The 15,411-nt window shown below is 51.7% G+C and overlaps 1 protein-coding gene across 8 annotated transcripts in view; it reads left to right on the top strand.

Moving 5' to 3' along the window:
• Window positions 1-15,411, top strand: part of Arhgef10l (Rho guanine nucleotide exchange factor 10 like) — a 153,054-nt gene that overhangs the window by 109,968 nt on the left and 27,675 nt on the right. For all 8 annotated transcript variants that reach the window (XM_037203141.1, XM_028880724.2, XM_028880723.2 and 5 more), the window contains 3 exons: window positions 3,559-3,680; window positions 10,445-10,531; window positions 13,794-14,020. In XM_037203141.1, coding sequence (XP_037059036.1) covers window positions 3,559-3,680; window positions 10,445-10,531; window positions 13,794-14,020 — 436 coding nt within the window. The remainder of the gene's footprint in view (window positions 1-3,558; window positions 3,681-10,444; window positions 10,532-13,793; window positions 14,021-15,411) is intronic.

Below are 15,411 nucleotides of genomic sequence, written 5' to 3'. Positions count from 1 at the left end.
ATCCGAAGGGGAAACTGCATTTAACCTCTAACCTCCCACACATCACAATTTAGCCCAGCATGCTCAGGTCATTTCCATTAGCCCCGGGTTGGGCAAAATGATTTCTTAATCAAGTGTGTGTGCACCGTGTATATAAATGAGTGAGGTTGAGCTTGGCTGTGGAACACTTGCCCTAGCATGCCTGACATCCCAGGTACCTTCTCTTGTAATGCAAGCAAACCAAACTATGCATGCATGGACACATTCACAAGTGCACAAATGCACACACACACACACACACACACACACACACACACACACACGCACGCACCCCGCACATAGACACACACATACGCACACACACACACACACTGACAGGTGTGGGGAAATGTGACAAGATCCAAAGAGGCAACATCCAGAAATGCCTGGTGTGGTGAACTCAAGAGTTCAGTTGTTTATCCAGGGTGGCCTGGAGCAGGCTGTGCAGAGATGATGCCTCCTAGTGCTTGTCCAGGGAAAGATCAAAACTCAGAATCGAAGGCTGGTCTCTGCTTTCCCACCACTGCAAAGTGGACAGGCTTAAGTTGAGTCGTCCCAACCAGGAGACACTTGCAGTCCTAAAGGGATGTGACAGCTCTGACAGAGGCTGGGACTCTGTTGAGAAGGAAGGGTGGAGGCACAGCTAGGCAAGGCTTTTAGGAGAGGAACCGGCTGCCGAGTTGGGTAGAGGGGCAGCGTTCCACGCAAAGGGACATCCAGAGCTGCGTGCTGAAATTGCTAACCATTGTGGAGCCTGGTGACCAGGAGATGGGGCTGAGAGGGAGGGACAGGTCCTTGTGGCTCTTCCAGAAGAGTCTGGGCCTGACTCCAAGGAGACCAGGATCTTTCAAACATGTTCAAACAGAGCAATGGGGTGCTCTGTGGGGTTGTTTCAGGCTGGCCTTGGAGGCTGGGTGGAGGGCAGCTCACGCATCCAAAGGCAGGGGCAGCATGGGCCTGGTCCCTGCTTCCTGTTTGCCACCAAGGAGGGGTGTGGGCTTAGGGAGGCTGCTGTCCCAGTAGTTCAGTTGATGACCCCCTCATGGCCCCAGAGCTACAGGTGCCCTCAGGTGGGCATCTCCAGGGGCAGAGCTGGCATTGCTGTGTCAATAGGCCTCTGTGACAGTGGCATTGGGACTCTGGTTCCAGCTAGTTTGGTACAACGAGTACAGCTATAGGAGCACAGCAGAGCCAAGTCCCTGGGTGGGTGCTGCCGCCCGCCACACTCAATCCCTGTGCGTCAGTGTCACACATATGGTGGTGATCCCTGTATCCGCATTGTGTTACTGTGAACACTGGCCGGGTGGATCCACAGCCCTAGTATATATTTTATTAGTTCCCTTTCTCATTGTTATGACATAAACAAGAGAGAAAGAAAGGTTTTCTCCTCCTTCTCCTCCTCTGCCGCCTTCTTCTTCTTGTTCTCCTCCTCCTCCTCCTCCTCCTCCTCCTCTTCCTCCTCCTCCTCCTCTCAGTTTGAGGGATGCATTCCATCATGGAAGGGAGGGAAGTCATGGCGGCAGGAGCGTGAGGCAGCTGATCACACAGCATCCCCAGTCAGGAAGCAGAGAGAGATGGAGGCTGGTACTCAGCTGGCTTCCTCCATTTTACTCAGTCCAGGACCTCAGCCCATGGGATGGTGCCCCCACATTCAGGGTGGGTCTTCCCTCCTCAGTTAACCCAGTCTAGAGACTCCCTCACAGATGTGCCCAGAGGTTTGTTTCCATGGTGAGTCTAGATCCTGTTAAGTTGGCAATCAGTGCCCACCATCACAGCTTGATACTCACTGGTACATGGGCATACACACCCTGTGTGGGGTATCCCTGTCACACTGGATGGCTGTCCTGGGCTGGTGTATAAGAAAGGAAGGCTTTCCTTAGTCGGCAGAACCCCTGGGTCTGACGTCAGCTTATTCACGCCCTCCTCCTTCTCATTCATTCACGATAATATTTAAAAATTTGTTTTTATGTACACGGGTATTTGCCTGCATGTGTGTCTGTTCATGTTTGTGCCTGGTGCCCAAGGAAGCCAGAAGAGGGCTTTGGATCCCTGGGGACTGGAGTTATAGACAGTAGTGAGCCATCGTGTGGGTCCTGGGAATCAAATCTGGGTCTTCTGGAAGAGCAGCCAGTGCTCTTGGCCTCTGAGCCATCTCTCCAGTTTCCATTCACTCATTCTTTGAGCCCACGTATCCTGAACTCGCAGTCTGTGCTGGGCACTGCTGTGGGGACAGTGGTGAGTGACACAACCCAGACTCCGTGCACCACTTCCAGCCTAGGGACGCGTGGAGACAAGCCACTAAGGTACCTGAGCGGAGGTGGTTTCAGACGGGCAGAAAGGCACTGAGGGAAATGAGACAGAGTCTTCAGTGGGTCCTCAAAGGGGGCGGCTGTAGCCAGGGTGGTCAGAAAGGGCTTCTCAGAGGAGGCTACCCGTGAGCAGACCGCCCTCCTCACCACGAAGTGAGAAAGCACCAGTTGCTGGCATAGATCCACCCCCATTTCTTTAACGCGAAGCCTAAGACCACGCACAAGCATCTGACCCAGCCCTTGAAAACGAGAACCTTTTTATTTCTTGTTCCAAAACCACATGAAGGCATGGTTATTAATCCCATTCCACCCCCAGACAGGGCTCACATAGTCCAGGCCTGGACCTCATCTTGTAGCTGAGGATGACCTTGAACATCTGATCCTCCTGCCTCCGTGTCTGAGGGTTGGATTGTGGGTGTGTGCCTGGTTCATTCCATGACGGGCCTAGAACCCAGGGCATCCTGCATGCTAGGCAAATGCTCGCTCCACCAACTGAGCCACATCTCCAGCCTCATGATCTCTCTCTCTTCTTCATCTCTCCTTTCTTTTATGTGGGATGCGTGCGTGCGTGCGTGCGTGCGTGTGCGTGTGTGTGTGTGTGTGTGTGTGTGTGTGCCTGTGCGTGCGTGCATGTGTACGAGTGAACTCACCTGTGCAGGCATATGCGAAGGCCTGAAGTTGACATTGTGTGTCTTCCCTCTGCCGCTTTTCTCCTTGGTTTTTTAAGGAAGGTCTCTCTGAAGTTGGATCTCTCTCTCTCTCTCTCTGTTTAGACTGGATGGTCTGTCTGTCTTTACCCTCTATCACTGGGGTTACAGATACTGTCACACCCAACTTTTACATGAGTGCAGAGGATTTGAACTCAGGTCCTCACGCTTGCCCAGCAAGTACTTAATCCACCAACAATCTCCCCTACCCAGTCACCCTTTTATCGGCAAAGGAACTGAGGCTCAGGGGGTTGTGGTATCCTCACAGGCTGCTTCATGGTAGGGTCAAGCTGGGATTCTGTTTTTAGGTTTCCCAGATCCTTGCCTGTGGTCCATAGCTAACTCCAGACTGGGCTTCATCTCAGACCAAGAGGCACGTGGGGTGGGGGGACTGATCAGGGCAGTAAGGTCACCATGGGACCTAGCCCGCTGGGGTCGGTGGTGACTGTCAGGGTTGAGGGCCAGTCGCCACCTGCCGGGGCTCACACTCATCAGCTTCGTCCCCCTCCTTCCTCTCGCTGCAGGGGAGGAGAACCAGCCAGGATGGCTGTGTCCCGATGAGGACAGGAAAACCAAAGCCCCGTTCTGGTGCCCCACCCTGGCCTGCTGCGTCCCTGCCTTCTCCTCCCGGGCCCTCAGCCTGCAGGTGAGTGGACCTGGCACACGGTGCCGTGGTGGCCCTGCCTAGCCTGGGAGAACCAGTGTCCAGGTAGCATCTGCTGTAGCTGGAAAGGCCCAGCGTCTCAGTCCAGCTAACTGACCCAGGGGGCCAAGCCTTTATTTTTTGTCGTTCTGTGAGTCAGTATTCCCACCAAAAGAAAGGGTGTGTATGAATGACCAGCATGGGCCATGGGGTGGAAAATTCCGTTATTTTGTAATAGTGAATACCAGCAACCTCATCTGTTGAAGGCCTGACTTGGGATTGTGCCCAAGATGATGCCACGAGGCCAGTGCTGGCTTTGGTGGTGACTTCCTTTATCCCGGGATGCTCCGGGGTCATCACACCCTCTCACTTGCCCACTATTCTCTTCTCGTGTTTAGCTGCACTTCTTGTAATAGTGATTAGAACAGAATTTCACAGGAGATAAAAGCCCAGACAGGACAGTCATTAAGGGGTTGGTTCAACTTGATTACAGTTTCCATGGTATTAACCACCAGGAAGCTCGCCCTCCCCCCCCCATCCGTCACTTGTCCCTTATGTCCTGGCAGAGCCCACCCCTCCATCTGGAGCAACTGTTGTCTATCCTCTCCCAAGCAGATGAGGACCCTGAGCTCTGGGACGGGCGAGCGAGCGTGGGACCCAGCACAGATAAATAGTCGCAGGAGCCGTGCGGGCTGGGCTGTAGGACTGGGGCTCTAAGAGCTGAAAGAGCCCCATGCGATGTAAGTTCATCGTTCATTCCTTTACTCATCTGTCCGTTCACAGGTCATCCCTGAGCACCTACTGTGCGCTAGAATTGGGAATGCAGTGGTGACCAGGACGTACGAGGTTCCCACCTCCTGGAGCCTTCAGTCTAGTGGGCAAAGACAGGCAGGACCTCAGCACACAGAAGGGAACCGAAGGGAATTCATGAGTGTAAAGCAGAGATACGGCAGGCGTGGAAATGGGGACCGCACGGTTCGTGGGTGCAGGGAGGGCCTCTTGGAGGAGGTGGCATTAAACAGGAGAGCCACACAGCAAGAAGGACACAGACCCCAGAGGGCCCAGGGGGGTCCACTTTGTAAGTAGTCCCATCAATATGGAGCAGACAAATCCAAAGGGACTGGCAGGAAACAGGATGGAGCTTGGGTTAGTTGTCTCTTAAAGGGGCCTTCTTCTAGACCTGTGAACAGTGGCCATTGAATTTCAATGTGGGTTCTGGAGGGGACATTGAGACTGTTGCTATGGGTGATGAGGCCTGTCGCTGGGTGAGGGAGACCATGACAGCCTTGTAGTGTTTCATTCTTGAAGCCCTGATGGACCCAAGCCAGGTAATGGTGGCATCTGGATCTTGATTTGAATCCTTGGAGGCGGGGCTATAAGAGACTGAGATGGCTGAATGAGGCTTGGAGCTCAGTGCAGGGGCCTGCCGGAGGTGGAGTCTGGCTGGGGCTTGGAGGCCAGGGAAAAGTAAGAAAGGCGCTCACTTCTGCAGAGTGAGGCCTCACCCAGCCTCTGATCAGGATACAGAGTAAAGCCATGTACTACTCAAAGTTTATTTCATTTTTCTCTAGAGATTTATTTATTTTTATTTTATGTGTATGGGTGTTTTGCCGGCATATAGGTATGTGCACCACATGCATGCAGTACCCACAGAGACCAGAAGAGGGCATGAGATGCCCCTGGAACCGAAGTTACAGGTGGTTGTGAGGCACCCTGTGGGTGCTGGGAATTGAACCTAGGCCTCTGGAAGAGCAGCCAGTGCTCTTAACTGCTGAACCACCTCTCCAGTCACCCATGTAATTGTTTCTTTTTTCATTCATTCATTCATTCATTCATTCATTCTTTTTTTTTTGTTGTTGGTTTTTCAAGACAAGGTCTCTCTGTGTGGCCCTGGCTGTCCTGAAACTCCCTCTGTAGACCAGGCTGGCCTCAAACTTAGAGATGGGATTAAAGGCGTGGGCCACCACTGCCCGGCTTTCCCATGTAATACTTAAAAAAAATATCCTTCAGAGTATGGCCTGTAGGTATCTTTTTTAAGGGAATAATGAAGGACTGAGAGTTTCCTGTGGGCCTTGGTGTGGAAGCCAGAGTCCATGGAGAGGAGACTTTTGGTTCTGCCCTGTGTTACTTACACAAAGCTGGCCCTGGAGTATGGCCTCTGCAGTGGGGACTGGAGTCTTCCGTCACCCCCAGGATCTTAGGGTTTCCTGATACGTAGGTCACACCCTGGGTCAGACACGGATAGTGGATTCCCTAAGTGGGTTTCTGTTTCCAGAGTCTCCTTGAAAGAACAGACACCTCATGGGAACCATCTGCCATCCTGAACCTGGGAGGATGAGCAAGGGCCTGTGTATCTCTCCTCTCTTGGAGCTGTTGGGGCTCCAGCACATGTGTGTGGGCTGGCAGTGCTCAACCCAGGCTCAGCTGGTCCCAAGGAGCCCCCATGTCAGCTGAGAGAGCCATGCGTGAATCTCTGTGGGTAATGGGCCCGGAGGCAGGGGTTCCTGGACCTGCGGCTGTATTTTCTGGGCTCATCTGGCTCTGCTTTGCCCACCTCCTACCTAGCCCAGCCAGCTGTGCCCCATCAGCTCAGTGCTGGCAGCCGGATGAATTAGAGCGGAGACGGCCAGCCTTGTCCAATTACTGTGGGAACAGATGTGCATGTGGGCAGCTGCCCAGGCTTCTCTCCCACTTACGCAGGCTCTCAGGTGGCCACATGAGCTGGCAGCCAGCCTATTTCTTCCCTTGGAAGGCTGGAGTTGGGCAAGGGAATTGCTGGCCCCGCCTCTTTCCTGGGCAGACAAGACCCTGACCTGTAGCTGCTAGGTGACGAGTGTGCTGGGCTGTATCCTTGCTGGGGGCTGAGGAGCAGTGCTTTTCTTGGAGCTGACAGCCGTGCCCATGCCGGGCCATGCCAGACCTCTGGTCGGCAAGGGAACTGGTTGTGGGGGAGTGTGAGAGGAGTCTGACTGGGGGTCTCCCTGCCCTGGTTATATCCTAGCCTGGAATGCCCCAGTCATGTGACACTAGAAAGCTGTTGTAGCTCATAGTATAAAGCCACATCTTTGTTTGTTTGTTTTGAGACAGGGTTTCTCTGTGTAGCTTTGGTGCATGTCTTGGATCTCGATCTGTAGATCAGGCCGGGCTCGAACTCACAGAGATCTGCCTGGCTCTGCCTCCCGAGTGCTGAGATTAAAGGCATGTGCCACCACCACCTGGCTTAAGCCACATCTTTAGTAGCAACTAGAGAGGCCATTGAGACCCCTGGCTGGGTCACAGTGAGGATTAAATGATATGGTTGAGGGTCTGGGGAGGTGGTCTAGTGGTAAATGCTCACCACGCAAACATGAATTCCATCCTTAGCACTCATGTAAAAACGATGGGTGTGTAGTGTGGACCTGTAGTAATCACAATGTGGGGAGACAGAGCTGGCTGGGGCTCTAGGCACAGTGAGGTGTCCTGTCTCAAAAAATCCGGTGGGTGGTTGTAGCACGAATCCTAATTGTTCTTAATAAAAACCCAGAGCCAGATATCGGGGTAAATGCTGAAAGATCAGAGAGACAAAGGAACAAGCCACAGCCACTTCTCACCTCACCAACTCCTCAGCTGAAAAAAGACTGAGCTCCTGTCTCCTCCCACCTTATATTCCTTTCTCCACCCAGCCGTATCACTTCCTGTCTCAACCTCCCTAGGGCTGGGATTAAAGGTGTGTGTGCGCCTCCCAAGTACTGGGAGCAAAGGCATGAGATCCCAAATGCTGGGATTAAAGGTGTGTGCCACCACTGCCTGGCCTCTATGGCTAACTAGTGGCTGGCTTTGCCTTCTGATCTTCAGGCAGGCTTTATTTGTTAGATCATACACAAAATATCACCACAGAAGGTCTTTGAGGAAGACACTCAGTGTTGACCTCTGACCTTTATGCACACGTGTACACACATGCATATATGTGTGTGCAATGCACTCAGGGCTCAAGGAACAGAAGCCAACATCTCAGGACATTTTTACCCTCCCGGAAGAGGCCTCTGGGTCTCCTGGGAATTCCCAAAGATTTGACCACTGGGGAGCCTGAGGAAGCTCCTTGGGCTCTTGGCTCTGTTCCAAAGTAAGAGGCCTGTCCCTAGAGGGACAGCAAGAGGTCAGGGTGGGCATGCCACAAACCGGGCCAGTCTCAAGGCCTGCCTGGGCACAGGCTTGAGACGGTGGAGTGTGTTGATTCTGAGGGTCTTTAATTTTTAAAATTACATGATTTATGTATTTATTATTTATTTGTAGGGAGGACTTGCCCACATGGTGCACATGTGGAGGTCAGAGGACAATTTGGAGATGTCACTTTTATCCCTCCACCGTGGGGGTTCAGGGCATTGAACTCAGGTCATTGGACTTGGTGGCAAGCCCCGTTACATGCTAAGCCATCTCTCGGGCTCTCTGAAATGCTTTGCGACTCGAATGCCCTGTAGAAGGGGTTGTAGCCTGGCCCCACAGGGGTCTATAGCCAGAGAGCTTGGTCCTCAGCTTCCCAGCCCAGCAACCTCTGCTCTGATGGACACCAGCTCCATTATCCATAACTGCTAACAGTCATTTTCTATGGCTATGACAAAACACTTGAGGTTGGATACTATATGCAGAAAAGAGGTTTCTTTGGCTCACAGCTTTGGAAGCTGGATATCTAAAGATCAGGCAGCCCCAATCTGTTCACCAGTAAGGTCTCAGGGTGATGGCATTATGATGGGGGTGATCACATGTGAAGACCATCATTTGGTGAGACGGGAAGCCTGGGAGGCTCAGGGACAGGCTGGTTCATTTGGTGACAGCCCCCTCTCAGGGGAACTGGGGTCCCATGAGAACATTAATCTCTTCCTAGAGAATGCATCCCTAGCCTAATCACCTCCCCATGTCCCACCTCTTAAAGGTCTCACTATCCTAACACCGCCACCCTGGGGACCTGGCTTCCAGCACACAGGTCTTTGGGGGACACACTCAAACCGTACCTGCGGCACAGCAGTTGGGGACCCTGAAGGCTGCTGGCTGTGCAGTTGCGTGGTTGTGGTACATGCAAAGTGCTGGAGGAATCTATCTAGGCTTCCAGAGGCACAGGGATGCTGGGTGCCAGGTGCCCAGGCTGATGCTCCATGCTGTTTAGCAGTCCTCTTCAGACCCCAAGACCATCCCAGTGAGATGTCAGGTCCCCACTTATATATAAGAAGTTGATGTGTAAGCAGGGTTGGTGCCAGGCTGGCTGAATGCAAAGCCTCCATCCTTTCACTAGCTAGTACCCTGCCTCTTGGTGTGCCTGGCTTTCCAGAAGTCAGGAGCCACACAGGGGTCCAGACACTGGTCGCTTTTCTTGTTGCTTGTTTTTTCAAGACAGGGTTTCTCTGTTACAGTCCTGGTTGTCCTAGAACTCGCTTTGCAGACTAGACTGGACTCAAACTCACAGAGATCCACCTGTTTCCATCTTTCAAGTGCCAGGATTAAAGTCATGCGCCACCACCGCCTGGCTAAGGACACCCATCCCTTAAGGAAGCATGTAGTTGTTACCACCGTCTCAGACCCGTTTCTGTCAATCAGCTGACATCAGGGCCCTCGGGAATTGCCATGGAGATGCCTGAGATGCTGTGATGACGCCTTCCTCTCCTGAGAGATCAGGAATGGCAGCCTGGCAGAAAGGCTGGGACCCTTCAGCCAGTACAGCCACGGAGGCAGAGGGTCTGGAGACTTCTCGCTCAGTGTGTGGGTCCTAGATCCCCATCTGGGAAGAAGTGGAACACTGTAGCCCCGAAGTCTCGGGCCTGGTGCTTCCAGCTAGAACTTCAGGGAGAGTAGAGAGAATCAGGCATGGGAAGTCTGAGTCTAGACCTGCCTCTGTCCCTAACATGCTGTGCGACCTCAAGCCAGCCATGTCCCCTCTCCGAGCTTCAATCTGGCTAACTGCTAAGGTGTCTGGGGCAACTTTTGGCCCTCTTGCCCATGGCCATTAGGAATCTTGGTAGTGTTCCCAGAGCAGGACTGGCAGGTTCTTCACCAGCAGAGGGCAGCACCTGCCTGGGAAAAGTCCCGGTGTCTCGATGTCTGTGGGCACAGCCCCTTCCAGTTGCCCCCAGTGCTGTCCTGTCCAGAGAGACAGTCAGCGCCTGAAACAAAACTGAGAGGCCACCCAGCCAGGGGCTGGAAGCAACAGTTGCAGGAGGCAGTATAAGAAGCCAGCGACTCTCAGTGACAGCTGGCTGCCAGTCAAGCCCCAGTGTTTTCCTTACACAACCCACCCAGTCCCCTGTCCCAGTGGGTCCTTCTGCAGAAGGGTACTGATGCAGAGCCCCTTTACCTCATTTTCACCTCCTTACAGCTCTCTGGAGGGATCTGGGAGGCCACTGGGGTGCAGGAGCAAGTGGGGCCCAGTCACTCACTTCCTCTCTGACCTAGTGCTGGCCCCGGCCTTCTGTGGACTTTTCTTTTCCATCTACAAAATAAAGTGCTTGGATGAGGGCGGGGAGCTTAGTGGTCATCAACAAGCCCTATCTAGAAGCTGCCTGGTTCCAGAGTCTATGGACGGATATAGAGCATCAGTCAGGCCTTTTCTGGACAGAAGGTTCTAGAAGAATGATGGTCAAATATGAAGCATAGGAAACTATGTATGTGGCATGTGGCACTTCCTTGGGCCCCATCCTGAGGGATCTCATGGGTGGGGGCAATGGGCTCAGAAGTGTGTCAAATATTGGCATCTTGGCACCTCACTGATTGACCTCCGTATACTATCTCTGTCTCTACAGCTTGGGGGTCTGGTCCACAGTCCTGTCAACTGTCCCCTGCTGGGCTTCTCGGCTGTCAGCACTTCCCTTCCACAGGGCTACCTCTGGGTAAGTAGTCCCTTTGCCCAGTCAGGGGGTGGTGGTGGTCTGTCCTCAGGGTGGAGACGGAGAGGGTGACTCTCAGGAAGGGTTCTGAGAAAGACACCCTCTTGTCTAGCAGCCCTATCTATCAACCTTGGGGCTTGGAGGTGGGGCGGGGGCATGGAGCCTTATCCAGGGTAATGGAACCCAGGGAGAGTAGGGCTTTTGCAAGGGACCAGACCTCTAGGAGAGGGGTGAGTGTAAGCCATGTAGAGGCCTAGGTTGCAGAGGTCCGGATTGCAGGAGGCCTGGGTTGCAGAGGCCTGGGTTGCAGAGGTCTGGGTTGCAGAGGTCTAGACTGCAGGAGCCCTGGGCTGCAGAGGTCTGGGTTGTAGAGGTCCGGATTGCAGGAGCCCTAGGTTGCAGAGGTGTGGGTTGCAGGAGGCCTGGACTGCAGGAGCCCTAGGTTGCAGAGGTCCGACTGCAGGAGGTCCAGCTCAGAAGAGGCTCAGGGGCATAGGAGGCCCGGATCTTTGGCCTCACCGGGGCTTAGGCATCAGCCCTGGCTCTTACTCATCTCACATGGAGCTTCCAGCCACCTTCTCTACTTCCGAGGTTCTGAGCAAAGCCCTGTCTTGTTTTTAAAATGAGGGGCCCCATGCTCCTTGGGTTGCTGTTTGTGTCCTCCTATTTCTAAGGTTCTGACTTCTCCATTCCTGGCCAGCCTCTATCACATGCTCCTTCTCATCTCTGGGCATTTGTGCAGCAGAACCATGGCTTACCCTTCAGACTGTAGTACAAATGTTGACCCCCCCCCATGCTGTTTCCCAATTATCATCTAGCACCTGGTGAATCTATTCATCTATGCATGCATGCATCCACTTACCCTGTCCATCCTTCATCTGTTCATTCATCTATTCATTTGTGCATCCATCCATCCATCCATCCATCCATCCATCCATCCATCCATCCATTCATCCATTCATCCATCCATCCAATCATCCATCCATCCATCCATCCATCCATCCATCCATCCATCCATCCATCCATCCATCCATCATCCCATCCACCCACCCATCCATCCATCCATCCACCCATCCACCCATCCACCCATCCATCCATCCATCCATCCATCCAATCATCCACCTAACCTTCCACCCTTCCACACACCCACCAACCAACTACCATTTACCATCCGATTGCCCACTCATGCATGCATGCATGCTTCCTTCTATCCATCACTTGATAGGCATACACATTGGGTGCATACCATGAGCCAGACACAAAACAAACAGTGAACAGGACAGAGGGTCATTAAGGAGACAGAGTGGCTCATTGGATATTACTTGGGAGGTCTCTATAGAGGGGAAACTGGGAAGCTGACTGGGTATTCCGTCCTCTCGAGCCTTTTCTTGATTTCCTTTGGCCCCTGAAACTAATTTGTTTTCTTGCAGCTGGGAGAAAGTGACCATTGTGAGTGCAGGCTGTGTATGGGCTGGACAGGGGAATTTCCTCCCCATTACTATCCCCAATTGCTCTCTCTCTCTCTCTCTCTCTCTCTCTCTCTCTCTCTCTCTCTCTCTCTCTCTCTCTCTCTCTGTGTGTGTGTGTGTATTTGTGTCTGTGTATATATGTGTAGCTGTAAGTTTTTCTGGTCCCACTCGGCCCCGTGGTCCTGTGTTTCTCCGGTCCTGCCCGGCCCCGCCTGGCCCCACAGTCCCACAGCCACTTATAAAATAATCACTCAGAGGCTTAATTTTAATTGCAAATTATATGGCCTATGACTCAGGCTTTTCGCTAGCTAGCTCTTACAACTTAACTCAGCCCATGTCTATTAATCTATGCATTGCCACATGGCTTTGTGGCTTTCCGGTACATTCATATCTTGCTTCTCCTGGTGGTGGCTTGCAGCATCTGCCTCGACTTCTTTGTCTCGTCTTCAGTTTGAATGTACCGCCTAACCTTATCCCGCCTCGCTATTGGCCAAACAGCTCTATCTATCAACCAACCAGAGCAACACATATTCACAGTGTACAGAAAGACACCCCACAGCACTTCCCCTTTTCTATCTAATCAAAAAGGAAGGTTTTAACTTTAACATAGTAAAATTACATATAATAGAACAGTTATCAAGCAAGGATTACAGTTAGAATATCTGGTCTATTTGTATTTGACAAAATTAAAGAAAATATTCTATCATTTATCCTATATTTGTGAGTCTAAAGTTTTATATCTAATTAATTTTTTAGCATAACCAAGGTATATTATAACTATCTAGTCTTCAACTACATCAAAGACCCCCAGAAGGATATACTATTAACTAAGTAAACAGGAAGTGCATTGCAAGCAACTTCCATAATTTTAGAAATAACAGAGACATCCGGCTGCCTGGACAGTCACCCAAAGTTCCTTTGTAACATTGTGGCATCCATCTTCAGCCTATAGACCTAGAGTGTCTGGCAGACTTTTTAGAAGCAGGAAATTTGAAGGACTGTTCTGCCTAATGGAAAAGTTCATCAGCTGCTTTTCTCTTTGTCCTGCAGAATGTCTGGCAGTTTCTTCTGTGAAGCAGGAAACTGGAGGACCATCTTGCCTTGATTTGGCAAAGTTCAATGGTCACTTTTCTATGGGTCCTGCATGTTCAGTTTATACAACATACTGTCAAGCAGTCCAGGCAAGAGCAGTTTCTTGCCCAAATGGCTAGCCTTTTCCACATTGTAAGCTAACTCCATAAGTTTCTTTGATGCCCATCATCTTCTTTGAAGTAATTTGTGCTGCCAGGAGCATATGTGTCCAGAAAAGTCTAAGTTCTTAAAACATTTTAAATGCCATATTCTGCAGGTCTTTGAAGTGTTTGAAGATTACCTACCTAACTGAAATATATCTTTGTATACCTAGAAAACTTAACTAATATGACTATAAGTTTGATTATCATAGATGACTATTAATATGTATTTCTTAATGATATAATTTTAAATGAATTGCATAAACATAATACCTTAAACAAGAGTAGAAATATACATACACTATAACAAAATTGACCTTAAATTTGTATTAATAAACCAAAATCCATACCAATGTAGAGTATTTTGAGATTAACAGTTGTTTTTTTGGATCAAAGTAGATTCAGTAATCTAGCTTTTTAAATCATTTTCTGTCATATGTATGCCTGTATACGTATGCGCCTGTGTATTTGTGTGTTTGTCCGTGTGTCTGTGCCAGGGTGTGATCCCTGGGAGTGTGTGCTCTATTCACCGGCCTGACAGCCTCTCTGGGCCTCTGCTTCCAGGTCGGAGGTGGGCAGGAGGGTGCGGGTGGCCAGGTGGAGATCTTCTCCCTGAACCGGCCTTCGCCGCGCACCGTCAAGTCCTTCCCGCTGGCAGCCCCCGTGCTCTGCATAGAGTACATTCCGGATCCGGAGGAGGAGGCGGCTGAGGGTGCGGAGGAGAGCCGGGTGGCTGCTGATCCCTCAGCTGCAGTGCATCCCACCGTCTGCCTCGGGCTGCAAGATGGCAGGTGAGGGGCAGGAACATGCATCGGGATGGCTGGTGCTGCCAGGCAGATGGCTGCAGGCAGTCCCTCCAGCTCTGTGGGTCACTAACCAAAGCACTCTTCCCCAGCTTGGCGTCACCAGGAAGATGGGAACTGGAGACAGCCAGAGTCTAAGTGTCAGGAGTGGCTTATGTCACAGCCGACAGCTCCCCCTACCTCTGGCACCACTTCCTGGCTGTGCATCCTTAGACACACCATGTCAAGTCAGGTTCTCTCTGTGGTGAAGCTCAGGAGTCCTACAGTCTCGCCATGTCGAGTTGCTGAGTCTCAGGTTCCTGGGGTCAGTGAGGCTTAGCACCCCCACCCCCCAACCCCTCACTGCAGGGCTGTGTGAATACAGGAGAGCCAATCCTGCCTAACTGGGAGAAGACTGTCCAAAAGAGAATTCCTCTGCCTCTCTGCTCTTCACCATGTCCTATAGAAGGACAGACAGTGTGTGTCTCTGGAGTTCCTACTCTGTGCCTCACACATGCTGAGTGGGATCTTGCAGCCTGGGGGCTATCTCCATTCCCACACAGGGAGGGGCAGGAAGAAGTGATGGGGACCACGCTTACCCCCCCCCCCCCACCGCAGTCCAAGCTGGGACTGTAGCCTAGGGCCCCGTCTGGGCCTGGACTTAGAAGAGATCTGGTGAACACCTTTTGTTTTAGTTTTGAGCCAAGATAATTTTCATGTAATACAAAACCCACCATTTGCGGTGCGGGGGGTGGGGTGGGGGGTGGGGAGGGGCAGGGGGTGCTGGCAGTGAGCACTTGCGTAGTCTACACAAGGTCTAAGTCACATCCCTAGAACCTCAGACTGGGCAGGGTGATTCATGTCTGTGATCCCAGCACTTGAGAGGCAGTGGCAACGAGGATCAGAAGTTAAGGTCATCCTTGGTTACATAGCAAGATCGAGGCCAGCCTGGATCACACTGTGACCTTTATTTAAAAAACAAAACAAAACAAACAAAACAACAAAATGAAACAAATCACCATTTTAGCCTTATTAAGGAGCACAATTTGGTGGTTCCTGGCTATCACTACCTAGCTCCAGAACATTCTCATTACTCCCAAAGAAGCATATACCCATCTCATCCTCTCCTTGGAAACTGCTGATCATCTTTGGCCTCTGAGAGCTTGCCCTCAGTCACACCCTACAAACGACATCTAGTGCTTCATGGCCTCTGTTCCTGGCTCCTCATTACTCTGTGCATGCTTGCAAAGCAGGCCAAGGAGTGTTGTCGTGCTTTGTCCCCCTATGGCCCTCAAGTGGGCACCACGGATCATGTGAGGAAGAGAGCTGAAGGTCAGCACTCCAGGTCAGCAGCTAGGAGTTGGTGGTTGGATTTGAACTCAGGTTTCCTGTAGGAGGAA

Source organism: Peromyscus leucopus, chromosome 2, assembly GCF_004664715.2.
Source record: "Peromyscus leucopus breed LL Stock chromosome 2, UCI_PerLeu_2.1, whole genome shotgun sequence".
NCBI classification, from domain to species: Eukaryota; Metazoa; Chordata; class Mammalia; order Rodentia; family Cricetidae; genus Peromyscus; species Peromyscus leucopus.
The sequence above is the reverse complement of the archived record's forward strand: the minus strand, read 5'-3'. Positions and strand labels throughout refer to the sequence as shown.